Below are 15335 nucleotides of genomic sequence, written 5' to 3' on the forward strand. Positions count from 1 at the left end.
TCGACTGAGGGATTTCAATAAGGCTAATTAAATCTGGAAGCCAAATGACAGATTTTTCTGCCATATATATCCTCCTTTTCACTGGATGAAATCATGTGTCAAAACAATTTCATAAGAATTAGTCAAAAATATAAAAATGTTGTTCCAGATCTTTTGGTACTTTCAAGGTGAATTACCCGTCAAAACGAGTTGGCACTTTTAAGAGAATGCTCAGTTGACTTATTATATACTGATAACCAATTTCCAGGCTTACACGATAAAAACATAGGTTGAAGAATCATCTGTAAACTAGTTGTTTTATGAAACTGGACTGTCAGTAATACCTAATCCATATAGAACCTCAGTATTTTCTGGGAAGAGAAATATATATTGAATCACTAATGCCAATCTTCAGCATAACACCACTAAACTCTTTCTCATTAAAACAATCTCAGTCCTATTCCTAAGGCAACATCCCCAAAGGAAACAAACAACTTGGACAGTGCAAATGTCAGCAGGTGCAACATGAAGCAATAACCTATAAATAGTACTGGCTTGTCATTCCGTCGGAACCGCCATTCCCTCTTTCACCCTATTAAAGTACTAACTGGCAAGCACTTGACATCCAGCCAGAAAAAGAGTAACTTATGTCATCTTTTAAAATAATTAGATACAGAGTCCAATGTGCTCAAGAAATAAGTCTGAACTGCAAGTCCTCTTTTTTCTAGAATAGCAGTCTTTTGAACATTAAGTTCCCTTTCCAGAAGTTAGAACAAGCTGTTACTTGACTAGTTGATAACGGCTGGTAGTCAAGGACGACCATTACTGGCTTCTTCACTGTTCTAGGGCTTCGGTCTTATGCATTTAGTTTGTACAACAGACCTTGTATTAAGATGATGATAAAGTCACAATCAGTGTTCTTTTTAAGACATAAATTTCAAATTGTATTTGCTATAGCATTATTTATAATAAAATGTATCCTTTACAATTATTAACTAAATTGTGGAAAGTTCAAATAACTAAATGTTAAATTGGCATTAAAAGTTATAAACAGTAAACCTTTTTATGAAGAATTTTTAATATTATAAGGCAACATATATATTCTTTAACTGGAATAAGGAAGACATTAAATTGTATTTAAAGCATGAGCTTAAACACAAGCATATAAGTGTAGAGAAAAAATACTATTAAAGAATGATTATCTTGGATGAGAGGATTTTAGCTGACAATGTTTCTTCTCTTTATTTTTGAAAATGTATATGGTAATTACTACTTTCATATTAAATTATATATAATTTTTAAAATATGCCAATGCTTAAATATTGTTTGCCAGCACCTTCTTTTAAGTTCAGAAAGAGAGTCAGACAGAACCTCCAGAAAGGGACCAAATAGTAGGTCCTGAGTCTGAAGGAATGGAAGAGCTTTACGATTCCAGTGGAGATATTCCTGCGGGAAACAGAATTCCTAGAATTATCGAAGTTAGCTCACAGGGTCACTCCAGGCTTTCTAGGCAGATTTCCAGGAGGTACAACCATCCTCCATCCTGTATTACCATAGTTTCCTCATTCATAAAATACAGGTAATAACTGTACCCACTTCAAAGGGGAGTTATGAAAGTATTTAATATACACAAAACATTTAAAATGGTGAATGGAAAATAATGTAAAAGCTTAGCTATTTTGTCATCATTCTTTTATTACTATTATTTTTACTACTACAATTATTACTATCTCTATTACTACCGCCACCACCACCAATGGTAGCATCATTTCCAAGACTATTACTCAGGAACAAGCAAGCAATAGAGCTTCCCTCCCTCATGTGACCATTTTCCAAAGAGAATATGTTTGTCAATTTGACCTCAAAGAAGTAGAAGGGCAAAGAGGCATGAGAATCGCAGCCGAAATTATTTTTAATTAGATGCAATGTGCCTCTGGCACTCCTTCACTAGCACTCTGGCCACCAAAGGCCCATTCTACTCACGTCAGCTACCACACCCAGGCTGATCTTTCTCCACAGTGTAAAATTACCTCTCCTTGTTTCAGACTCTGACCTTTTTTCACATCTTTCAAATAGATTCTTCGTAAGAGCCTGACCCATTCAGAATATTTATCAACAAGACATTTGAATATTTTTATAGAAGAGCTAAGTGACAGAAAGGGGCAATCCCCGTACTTTAATAAATTTGGTCAATTCAAATAAAATATTTATTTAGTAATTTAAAATAAAAATACTTAAAAGTTTAAAACCTTTAGTAAAAATTATTTACTTGCGAAAAGTACGTAGAAACATAACTACTGAAACTCAGTAGCTGACACCCTTGGGGAACCTGAACCTAGGCAATCATGTATGCAACAGATGAGCCCTAACCCTTTCTGGCCACAGCTGGTTGGAAGACAGGAATACATCCGCCCCAACCCAGGCCAGTCAGATTGTATTCTGAGGAATTTAAAGACAATACCAGCACTGCAGTCAAACAATGTAAACATTAGGGACATAAGCCCTTAAGCAACATAAGGCCTTAAGTGAGTAGTCAGCACATACAAGTCAAAGACAGGCAGAAAGGAATCAACAGCCTTACAGAGCAGGTAGCCAATCTACAGACAAATGCAAAAATGAAAGGTCATATGGTCTTGAGAAGCAAAAAATGCCAATGAAAGTCCCTGGCTCTCCATTTCTAGTCCCATGTGGTCTTAAATAACTTTCTTTGCCTCTCTTTAAACGTTTATGAGACTGCCTGCTATACTCTTTAAGTTAGTCCTCCTTTATCTAAGCTACCTTGAACTGACTGTATTCCCTAGGAGCAAATGTGCCCTCAACACAGCTGACATAATCATGTAACAAATGCACATGTCATCAGTATGTTTTCTGTTCTTGCCCTTTGTTAAAGAGCTTGGAACAGTGCATACAAAACAAAGTTATTTCTTAAAGATTCATGCATCAACACCCCAAAGTACTGTCTTGCTTTGTGTCAGCAGAAGAGGACACAGGAATAGACAAGAATTTTAGAACTCAATTCTGCAAATAATTTCAAGCTTCATGGATAATCTGTTACAGAATGTCTATACGATACCTGCTTCTTGGAAGAAACATGGATTCCTTGATGAACACGGAACCAGAAAGAAGGATATACCAGCAGGTCCCAATATCATCGGGGCTGAAAAGAAACGGTAACAGAATCAGATTGTTACCTATAACAACAACAACAACAAAATTAAAACATATAGCACAAAGTACAGCACCCATATTACTTTTAAAATAATAAAGAACAATAGCATAAAACACATTCATAAAAATACCATTATTCAACTATTGAAATCATTTTTACAAATTACTTTATATCCCTGAAATACACAAAAGATAGTTATTAGTATATTTAAATGTTTCAAATGTTCCTTAGACCAACAGCACCTATCATTCTAAGTTCTATTTTTTACTTTTTTTGAACACGAAATACTTTTACTTGCTTCATAAAATGAAAAAATACCCAGAGCTATCAGTGAAACTTACTATTCCTAATCATTTTCCCTGTCTAGCAAGTTCTCACATTTCTCTACTATTTCTTTGGTATTCTTTTAGAATTTATATATGCACACAATAATGGACATACATTCTTATCCTTCCCACCAACTTTTTTCTTTGTTACAGAAAAGATAGCACACTCTACACAGCTCTTTTCTTTTGCGATAACTCTTAGAGATCTTTTCACCAAAAGATAGCTTTCTTGAGCATTCTTTTTACTGCTGTAGAGCATTCCTTTCCATTGTATGGATGTGCCATATTTGACTCAAGCAACCCCCTACTGACAGTCATTTCCCATTGTTTTCAATATTACACAATTATATAAAAACAAATAAAAACTGCAATAGTAATTTTGTACATACAGTAGTAGCTGGAAGACAAAGTCCCAGAAGGGCAACTGTCGGGTCTAGGAGCACATACACAGTAATCTTGTTAGATACTGTCAAACTGTCCGCCACAGGTAGTTGGCGATGTATATGCCTACCTACTTCCCCACAACCTTACTAATATAGTTTGTCATAATTTAACAAATATTGACAAATTTTATGTGGAAGGCTTTTCTGGATGTTTAGAATATGTCGGGGAAAAACAACAAAAAGATCCCACCCTCATGGAGATTACATTCAAGTCTCATTGAGAAGACATCTGAGCAAAGGAGGTGAGTTAGCCACGTGGATCCTGAAGGGAGCAGCATTCCAGGCAACAGGCAGGGAGGATGGGGAGTGTGAGTGCAAAGGGCTGCCACTGCCAAGCAAGGTCAGGGTGACTGAAGCGCTTCTGGATGTTTTGCCAATCCGCTTGGTGAAAATGGTTTCTCAGTTTATTTTTCATTTGTTTTTCTTATAAGACCATCTTTTTTATGTTCGTGAGTCATTTCTGTTTCTTTTTTGTAAAATCACTTCCTAACTTTTAACTAAGTCTCTAATTAATTACTCTAAGTCTCTAATTAATTGTGAGGTTTTTTTTTTTTTTTTTTTCCCCGGCTGGGCGTGGTGGCTCACGCCTATAATCCCAGCACTTTGGGAGGCTGAGGCAGGTGGATCACCTGAGGTCAGGAGTTCAAGACCAGCCTGGCCAACATGGTGAAACCCCGTCACTACTAAAAATACCAAAAAAATAGCAACGGTGGTGGCTCACGCCTGTAATTCCAGCTGCTTGGGAGGCTGAGGCAGGAGAATTGCTTGAACCCAGGAGGTGGAGGTTGCAGTGAGCCGAGATTGGGTTACTGCACTCCATCCTGGGTGGACATGGCCAGAGATTCTGCCTTAAAAAAAAAAAAAAAAAAAAAAAAAAAAAAAAAAATTGTGAAATTTTTTTCTAGGCGTACTTTACAAAAACTGGCCTTTTGAAAACATAAGCTGTGAATATCTTTTCTCCCAGTTTGCTGTTTACCCTTGGACTTGGTTTATGGTGCCTTCTGCCATGAATAAGTTATTTTATCGTATATAGTCAATTGCATCAAATTTATTAGTTAGGACACAAACTCAGCTACTATTAAAAAATCTAAACATAGCAATGGCATAACATAACCAAGGAGGAAGTTCATTATTCTCTCATACACAAAATAGTGTGAACATGAGAAGTCCAAGACTGATAAGGTGTTTCCATGATATTGGGAAGCCACACTCCTTCTGTTTTGTGGTTCAGCCGTCCTCAACCCATGGCTTCCATCTCATATTCTAGGGTGGCATCTCATCCACCACATCCACGCTCCAGCCAGGGGGAGGAGTAGAAAGGAGGCACAGAGCACACCCCTTTTCTTTCAAGAGCACAACGTGGACGCTGCACACTACGCTCCTCTCAGATCCCCGTGAACCATATGCACGTTGCAAGGGAGTCTTCAGCAATTTCTGCCAAGTCCCTGCTTTGTCTGGTTTCTATATTATGTCATGAAAAAGTTTTTAGAAGACACTAAATTCTATTTACAACTCTGAATAGTTACATCACTTAATAATGTCAATCTCTATCGCCTTATCATTTTCACTGTGCTATCTGCTTCCAAAGTGAATCAGCAGTTGAACATCTTTCCCCCCAAGTCTATTCTTCACCAAATTCATGACTACTTAGCTCAATAGCAATGCCTCAAGAAAACATAAAGGAAAAGCATTGTCAAAGAGTTACATGTGAATGCAGAACCATAAAAATAAAATGATTTCTCAAGTGAAAACGCAAAGTACTTCAAAGAGTAATTCATATTTTTGTCTCCTCAGTTTTTAATCATTAGCTCTTGCAACCAGCAATCATTCGTCTGGTTTGTGAAAAAAACTTATTTGTCTTTATTAAGATGACAGCATTACTCTTAAATTCTGAATTATGCCAAGTAAAAATGTTATTCCAGACTCAAAACTAGTTTAATAATTTTTAAATAACAAATGGTGAAACATTAAAACAGAAAGTGGGAAAAAAAATACTCTGTAAACTTTTTAAAATCTGTTTTTACAATGTTCCCTTTATCACAAAAAAGGCTGGCCCAAGGAAATAAAATCTAGAAAAATAGGAAATTAAGGTAGATCGCCACTTCCTAACTATGTGACCTGGGGCAAGTTACTAGAGCTGCTGCAAGGATTAAATGAGCAGTGATCATTAAATACATATAATTATTCAGTGACAACTAATAGCGTTAACATGTTAGAAAGTACAATAAATGGCACCATGATCTAGATTATCTGTGACAGAGAGAAATAACAAACATTAGCTGGCTTTTCAATTATTTCATGTCTGTCAACTCTGAAGGCAAAAATAATAAGGACAAATTAAGTAAAAGCCTTATAAACTCAGCTCTCCTGGCACTGATAATAAAACACACATGAAGTGAAAGACAACTGATGTTCAAAGTCGATCAAATACTGTGGCAGTGAATGCTCTAGCATCCTTAACACCTATCGATTAGCCTGTGTTTAGGGTTGACTCTTTATATCAGGAAATCCATGGGAAAGATCTGAGGATGTGAAGGTAAGTGGTAATCTCTACCACTCATTACAATTTTGTTTATCTGATAGACAGGCTGTTGCTCTACATTCCCCAAAGAATCCAAAGTTAACTTGCAAGAGTTATTTTTGCTTTAGTAGGCATCTGCAGAGAATGACCATTCAATCAACATTTATTAAATTCAGTGAGCATTTACCACACGCCAGGCCCCATATGATAAGCAAAATTTTTTGAGTTGTCTCTTCTAAGGATTCAGGTTTTCGAAAAGTAAGTTAATTAAAAGTAAGAACACATAGTTAAGGAATGTAAGAATACAAAAAAAACCAGTGAATCTTATTTTACAGATGTTCTGGAAATAGTTGTAAGCTAGAAAAACCCCTCTCCTCTCCTCCTATCCATCCCCTACAGAATTTATGTTTAGTTCCTGTTATGCAAATTCCTTGCTGTGAGGTGTCAGCATCAAAAATCTGTTTTATTTAGTCTTACTTGTCTAGGAAATTCCCCTTACTTTATTAGAAAGCACTGTACTAACCACGCTTACTCTTTTCACTTACAATTATGCCTCAGGCAGACAGTGTTTCTGTGTGGGGTACAACGTGCTTCCTTTCAAGGTCTGCAAACACTTCCTTTCCACAGTGCAGCTGTTACTGGAGGGTTTTTACACGTGTATGTAAAAATGGAAAAGTGATTTGTTTTTAAGAAAAATGAAACTAAAATTATTAAAATAATACTTAGTAGTAGCAGCAGCAAATTGTTCAGTAGTTAAAGGGTATGCAAATTGAGACCTCACTTCCAGGCAATGAAGCTGGTTAAGAGAAGACTGACAATGATAGTACAGACGGTGCCCAACTTCCAATGATCTGACAAGCTTTTCGTCTTTACGACACACTCAACTTCGAGTATCACAACGATTCTGCTTTTCACTTTCAGTACAATATTCAATAAATTACATGAGGTATTCAACAGTTTGTTATAAAACAGGCTTTGTGTTAAAAGATCCTGCCCAACTGTAGGCTAATGTAAGCGTTCTGAGCATGTTTATGGTAGGCTAAGTGTATGTGTCGTTCTCACACTGCTACAAAGAACTACCTGGGACTGGCTAACTTGAAAAGAGGTTTAATTGGCTGACAATTCTGCAGGCTGTACAGGAAGCATGACTGGGAGACCTCAGGAAACTTACAATCATGGGGAAGGGGAAGGGGAAGCAAGTATGTCCTACCATGGCGGAGCAGGAAAGAGAGCAAAGACGGAAGTGCTACACACGTTTAAACAACCAGATCTCATGAGCACTCATCCACTATCATGGGAACAGCAAGGGGGAAATCTGCCCCCATGATCCAGTCACCTCCCACCAGGTCCCTCTCCCAACACTAGGGACAACAATTTGACATGAGATTTGGGTGTGGACACAGAGCCAAACCGTATGATTAGGCTGAGCAATGATGTTCAGTAGGCTAGGTACATTAACTGCATTTTGACTTAGGATATTTTCAACATATAGTGGGTTTATTGGGATGTAACCACATTGGAGTAGGTGTAGTGGTAGATAACATATATCTAAGACTAACACTGATATTCTATTATATCCAGTAGTTCTCAAGCCTTGATGTGCAAGTGAATCAACTAAGATGTTAATTTAAAATGCATCTATCCCACCCAATTTCTGATCATTAGGTAGGAGATCCATCAAAGTGACTTTTAATCAAATATCCCAGATGATTCTTACGTATGGGGCTGGCCAACTCTGAAAAACTTTCAGAAAAATGGTCTCGATATGAAGTCCCAAGAGGAACAAATGGCAGGAAAAAAAAGTACAACTCTATCAATATCCATGCAACTAGGTACATGCATTGTATTAATCAGTGCTATTTTAATTTTTCCTCAAATAATTTTTTTAAAAATTATGAGCAAAGCAGCTCCCTCAAGTGTTGCTGAAATGCCAAAGCTTAACCCTGAAAGAATCCTGACTAAGGATTTCCAAATAACCTGACACCACCAGTATTGGGCAAAAAAAAAAAAAAAAGAAATCTGAAGACTAAAGAGGTTTGTATAGGAAAGCAGTACTTGCAAGTCTCTCTAATCAGGAGAATTCACGCTTAGAGAAGACCTAATCCTTCTTAGAATCTCAGAATTTGATCACAGGATGATGAGCTAGGAACCACAATGGACAACAGATTTGATTTCAATACATCTCATCCTACAATGGATGAAACGGAAGTCACAAAAGCCCTGGTATATAATGAGAAACTCTAAAAGGCTCTGATTTCTGTTTTTCATCAACAGGAAGGAAATTAACAAGGCCAAACAAATACAGACCATTATAAAATGATCAGTTCACCTTCCAGACAGACAGAAAGCTGTAAACAGACAGAAAGCCTCTGGAGCAATCAGAACTGTATGATCTCCGCTGAGCATTACCCCAAATCTAAACCAAGAAAAATGGGCATGAGGGAAATACTTGATCTGACTCCCTCTCCTCTCCCACCTTCCTTCCTACTAACCCTCAACATAACCCACTGCTCCTGTCTGGCTGCTTTCCTTCTGTTCCTTCCAACTCTGCCACACTGTTCAGGATGTTTACCTCTCTCCATCTACCCTCTGCATCACACTGTACCTTAAGAGATGGCTCAAAAACTACTACTTTAAGAAAATCTTCTCACTGTTTTCCAAACTCTAGAATACTTAGCCCATCTAATTTCATCGTTTTATGTTTTTCTGTAATGATTTCCTATTCCTGAGCATCTTCTTCCAACTACAATGAACTTCGTTTCAGGGCAGGAACGTTCATGCCTAGGAGAAGCTGGGCAACATTTCAGTGATCATTTGCTCAGGTAAATCAGATCAGATGACATCCTTCTGATGAACCCCATGGTCCTTCGCAGGAGAAGGTCCAACCTCCCTGGCAGAGTCCATGAAGGAAGCAGGAAAACGCTGTGCAAAGAGCGCAGGTTCCAGAGTGCAGGTTCTGGAGCACAGATTCCTTCTTCCACACCAGCCACGTGATCCTGGTAAAGTCAAATTCTGAGACTTTAGTTCCTCAACTGCAAATTGCAAGACACTGATACCTTCTTCACAGAGCTCCTTTTATATAATGAAACAATATATATGCAGTACCTTGTATGATGGGTACAAAAAATACTAGTTCTCTTCATCTCCTTTCCTCTCTTAGCATCGTCTCTGAAAGGACCAACCTACAGTTTTGCTTTCTGCTCGCAACCCCAACATTCCTTATGCTGCAAACTTCATCCTGTTCGGCCAAGCCACACATTTTTTTTTTCCACCTATGCCACAAAGGTTTCGGACAAACCTGCTGTCTAGCTTCTAAATAGTGTATTTTCTCTTGTAAATGTATTACTCATCCTTCTAGTTCCAGGTTAACTATCACCTCCTCTGAGAAGTGTTTTGGTATATTCCAAGGAAAGTGAGTCATTTTCTTCCAGCTTCCCAGTGCCCTGTGTACATGCTCACGTGAAGCAGGTGCCAGTGTCATAATTACTCACAGTAGGGGTTTCTCCTCGGTAGTTTTTAAACTCCTCTAACTCTTAAGTACCCCCAATATATACACTATATAATACCTGACTGGCACTCAAATATTTTCTTAATAAGTAAATTAATGAACTGAATAGACAGGAACCCAGGTAAGGTATTAAAGTGCTTGAAAGTCAAAGATGTAAACTTCAGTTTACCAGTAAATGGAAACATGGAGCCACCATCTAAGCGCCTCCTTGGCAATATCCTAGAGATCCACAAGGTGGCACTCTCTCCATGGGAAAGAGCTGTGTGTGCCGCTCCACATTCTCATTTAAGGCAGCCGCGGGTAAATGCAAGTGATCAAGTTGAAGTTGACAAGGGAATTGAAAGAACAAAAAACTACTAAGCCTGAAGAAAACTGATTAAATCAGCCAAGACAATTATTAGAGGGCAAGAAAGTAACTGTGAAAATGCTACTTCATTCAGCTGTTAATACAAGAGGAAAACTTAAGTGAGGCACAGTCAGACAAAAAGGCTGCTCATGGCTGCAGGCACAGTGGCTCACGCCTGTAATCCCAGCACTTTAGGAGGCAGAGGTGGGTGGATATCCTGAGGTCAGGAGTTTGATAACTGCCTGACCAACATGGTGAAACCCTGTCTCTACTAAAAATACAAAAATTAGCCGGGCATGGTGGCAGGCGCCTGTAGTCCCAACTACTGGGTAGGCTGAGGCAAGAGAATCTCTTGAACCCAGAAGGTGGAGGTTGCACTGAGCCAAGATCGTGCCACTGCACTCCAGCCTGGGCAACAACAGCAAAACTCCGTCGTAAAAAAAAAAAAGAAGAAAAAGAAAGAAAAGCCAAGGGGGACTGACAAGGAGAGAGAAGATTCTGAGTTGAAACAAAACAGAGTGGTAGGCATTGCGGAGGTGGCTGTGGGCAAAGGATGCCAAGCCTAGCAGACCATCGTCTCAAAACAAGACTCCCAACAGTCACAAACATGGCCATCTAAGTTTGGAGGGGGTGGTTTGGGGAGTGGAGAAGCAATAAACAGAAACAGAAAGAACGGTGCCCATGCAAAAATCTAAGCAATCTGGAACCAGAAGTTAGTGCTTTCCCAGATGATCCTGACAAAACATGGAACAAGGAGGGTGTATGGGCTACAAGAAGAGACTCCTCCCACTTTAGCAGATCAGATGCAATATGGCCAAGCCTGAAGCGGCCCAGGGGAGTGAGGAAGCTCCTCTGAATACTTCATATGGGCAGCATTAACAAGGTCATTAAAACAAAGAAGCACAAAGATGGCAATTGTTTTGTGAGTAAGAATAGGTAAGATGAGCACTGGCAAAATGTCCAGAAATAGTGGCTGAGCTTACCACATGACACAGCTATCTCAGACAGGTTCGGCACAACTGAGAACCACATATAGCATCAAATACTAATTTTGGTGCTATTTTAGAAAGGTCACTTTATACTATCCAGGATGTAATACCACACAGTATCACATTCAAAAGACAAGGCTGTTGGCATCTGGAGAAAAGGAGACAGGAATCATCATCTAGGGCTATTGATCCCATGCCTATAAAACAAGAAAAAATGGAATAAAATGAAGACTAACAAAGGTTCCAATAACTACGTGGGGACCACAAGGAATTCCACAGGGCCAGCCACCCGTGACCAAAAAACAGAAAAAACGCCTTTATTTTCCTGTATCTGCTGTCTCACCAACACCATCCAACCAAAAGATAAACGGACATCTTCCCAAGCTTCTCCCTCTTCACGGCCTGTCATCACATTCTGCGGGTTCCCCTCCCAAGTCTCTATCGAAGCCCTTTGCTAAAGTTCAGGGTCCCATTTGTGCTCACCTACACTGCTGTTATTACAGACTTCTGGCCAGCTTAGACTCACGCTCTCAAATATACGATTACGCAAAAAAAAAAAAAAAAACACCGTGAAAATTACTTATTTACGACAAATTATCGTCTATCCCTTTATAGGCGTCCAGCAGACAGTTGAGATCAGAGGTTTTCAATATCAACAGCCCTTGGGATTTCAAGGCGTCCAAACCTCTTTCAACTATAATAGCTACTGCTGTTGGGCTGAACAGGATTTTCTATGAACAAAGTGTTCCACGGCTTCAAAAAAATACGTTCTAACAATGGCCACCTTCCAATACACAGATGGCTTTCCAGATACACAGTAATTTTAATCTTTTTCACAAATACATTACATCATTTTTCTTACTGGATTTATTACAGTTTAAAAATTATTTGTATATTTTTACTCCTCTCATGGAGCTCTGAGCTATAAGCTGATAGAAAAATGCTTCATTATTTATTTTTGTACAGCCAAATGGCACAAAGCAAGCTCACTAGATAAATTAATGCAACACAGCACAGTAAACAACCCTAACAATGATATCAAGTCAAAAGAAATATAAAGTGCATGTACCAAAACATTAAGTATACGCCAAATTTCAGGAGTCCTAACAAGAGTTAAGGGCTTTGGTATTTCCATTTTCCACTGTTGGAATACTGATACATTATTATAAAATGAGTTATATGTAAATATATCAATTATAAATTCCCACAATAAGAAAACAAATGACATTTTTAAATTTGAGGGTAATTTTTATTCTATTTCTTAAAAGTTCTAAATTGTCAGGAAATTACTTCATTTATAATTAAAAACTCTGAAGAAAGAAAACACCATTTTAAGATTTTCAAAAAAAAAATCCTTATTTTCCAATCAACAGCAATTCATTCACAAGGAATTGCAACCAACAAACAGGAAAAGTCAGTAAGATCAATAAGAACTCTGAAAACTGATGAAAATATTAAAGATATTTCATCTTTATACTGAAAATACAGGGGAGACAGCAGACATCCTTTTTTTTTTTAACTAACAATGTAAACTACCAAAGAACCAATAAAGCCAGATATTCTATAGGTTCATTAATATCATCATATTTTTTCATTATTTATTATTTTTATTATTGTTTTTGAGACAGGGTCTCAGTGTCGCCCAGGCTGGAGTGCAGTGGTACACTCTTGGCTCACTGCAACCTCCACCTCCCAGGCTCAAGCGACCTTCCCCCCTCATCCTCCCGAGTAGCACTGGGACCACAGGGGTGCACTGGAGTCCCAGCACTGGCTAAGTTTTGTATTTTTTTAGAGATGGGGTCGTGCCATTTTGCCCAGGCTGGTCTTGAACTCCTGGGCTCAAGTGATCCACCCACCTCAGCATCCCAAGGTGCTGGGATTACAGGCATGAGTCACTGTGCCTGGCACAATCTTAAATTTATGAAATTCATTTTTAAAATGAAAGGAAGGAATGAAACACTGGGAGTTATAAAGCTATTCAATAAACGATAAATGATAGGAAAAACTATATATAGATATAGATATATATAGAGAGAGATTACAATACATCAAATCGATGAGTCAGCTATACTGAGGGTAAAAAAATAGATCCAAGGGCTCAAGGAACAATTTATCACATTTAAAACAATCTGAAAATTTGACTCTTTTGGAAACGACTACTGGGTTATGAAATTAATTTGCAAATGTGTCTTTTAGATTCATATGCTGCAATTTCATCTTCACAAGAAAACTGTTCCTCACCTAGCGTCACCTGGGTCTAGAAAAATTAAAGGTAACTTATACACACCCAGAGACAGAGTCAAATTCAAGGCTAAATCTGCCTAACTTCACTATAGGAGTCCCTACAGCAAGAAACCGCAACAACACTGCAAAACACTTGACAGCACCACTAACCCTCACATCAGAAAGGATATAAAAAGCAAGCTGTATTTTTCTCCTAAACAGGAGAAACAGCCTTTATTCACTAAGCAGTTTCATAGAACATTGACACAAAGAATCCAACACCTGATGATGTGTAACCAGTCATTTTATTAGAAAGTTAGACCATAATGAAGGTCTTTATCTACAGATCAAAGGAGTTCCTTCTTTTGAATAGAGAATTGAAAAAATAAATAAATAAATAACCACAGGAACAGACTAAATGCAAATTTCCATTGCAGGCATGAGAAGGCAAACCTGAAACATAAACATAGTCCCTACCCTCGTGAAGATTACAGATTAATTGTATTTTTAACAATGTTTTTATTTAAATACTCTTCTGTTCAACATAAAAATAAAACATTTTCATGTTAAAATAGTAATATAAAAATATCATTGTCAAGAAGCCTTAAAGGATCTCCATATGTATATGATGAAACAGTCTTTCTTAAGTATCTGTGTGGGCATGGGTGTGCATGTGCTTGAATTCTCATACTTACATACAGGCGAGGTGGTTGAGCACCTGTGTCCTACAATTCCATGCAAAGGCTAGGTCTTTAAAGATGCCATTTTTTCAAATACATTAAAACCTTTGGTTTCACTTTTTTTGGGGGACGGCGGCGGGGGGACAGGGTCTCAGTTGCCCAGGCGTGATCTCAGCTCACTGCAAACCCTGCTGCTGGGGCTCAAGCAATTCTCGTGGCTCAGCCTCCAAAGTAGCTGGGATTACAGGCTCATGCCATCAAGCCAGGCTAATTTTTGTATTTTTAGTAGAGACGGGGTTTCACCATGTTGCCCAGGCTTGTCTCGAACTCCTGGCCTCAAGTGATCCGCCCGCCTCAGCCTCCCAAAGTGCTGGGATTACAGGTGCGAGCCACCACATCCAGCCACCATTTTCTTTATGTACACATATAAGCATAATAAAATTAGGACAGAAAAATACTCAAAATGGTGGTTACATCTTGCTGGGTAAAAACAGAAGAGGCCAGGTGCTGTGGCTCACGCCTGTAATCCCAGCACTTTCAGAGGCCAAGGTGGGTGGATCACTTGAGGTCAGGAGTTTGAGATCAGTCTGGCCAATACGGCGAAACCCCAGCTCTACTAAAACTACAAAAATTAGCCAGGCGTGGTGGCACATGCCTGTAATTCCAGCTACTCGGGAGGCAGAGGCACGAGAATGGCTTAAACCAGTGAGGTGGAGGTTGCAGTGAGCTGAGATAGTGCCACTGCACTCCAGCCTGGGTAACAGAGCTAGACTCTGTCTCAAGAAAAAAAAAAAATAATAATAAAGAAAGAAGATCTGCAGTATTTTGCTACCTGGGGTAGGGGTGGGGGGCTATAAAAATGATCTAAGTAGTAGATTAGTGCTTCTGTAATAATTTTAAAACAATTTACTGTGATGTAAAATAAAATAAAATCTTGGTCACATCAGGAAGGAAAAAAAAAAGTGTAATAATTGGATATGAGTAAGAGAGGCAAAGGAGAAACTTCAGGATGGAAGGCATCATAGCACACTTAGGGTCAGGCTTACGGTCTCAGAAATGGGGCAGGAAGAAGAGGCTGAAGATACAAACCAGAACAGAAATAACTCCATCATACAGGCAAAAAGACATCCCTTCCTCCTAGAGACAGGAGT

The 15335-nt window shown here is 38.6% G+C and overlaps 1 protein-coding gene across 1 annotated transcript in view; it reads right to left on the bottom strand.

Annotated features, from left to right (window-relative positions):
* Positions 1 to 15335, bottom strand: part of RAPGEF2 (Rap guanine nucleotide exchange factor 2) — a 487682-nt gene that overhangs the window by 146595 nt on the left and 325752 nt on the right. The window contains exon 5 of the mRNA XM_050790923.1: positions 3053 to 3136. Within this exon, the coding sequence (XP_050646880.1) occupies positions 3053 to 3136 (84 nt within the window). The remainder of the gene's footprint in view (positions 1 to 3052; positions 3137 to 15335) is intronic.

This window comes from Macaca thibetana, chromosome 5 (assembly GCF_024542745.1).
Source record: "Macaca thibetana thibetana isolate TM-01 chromosome 5, ASM2454274v1, whole genome shotgun sequence".
Classification (NCBI taxonomy): domain Eukaryota; kingdom Metazoa; phylum Chordata; class Mammalia; order Primates; family Cercopithecidae; genus Macaca; species Macaca thibetana.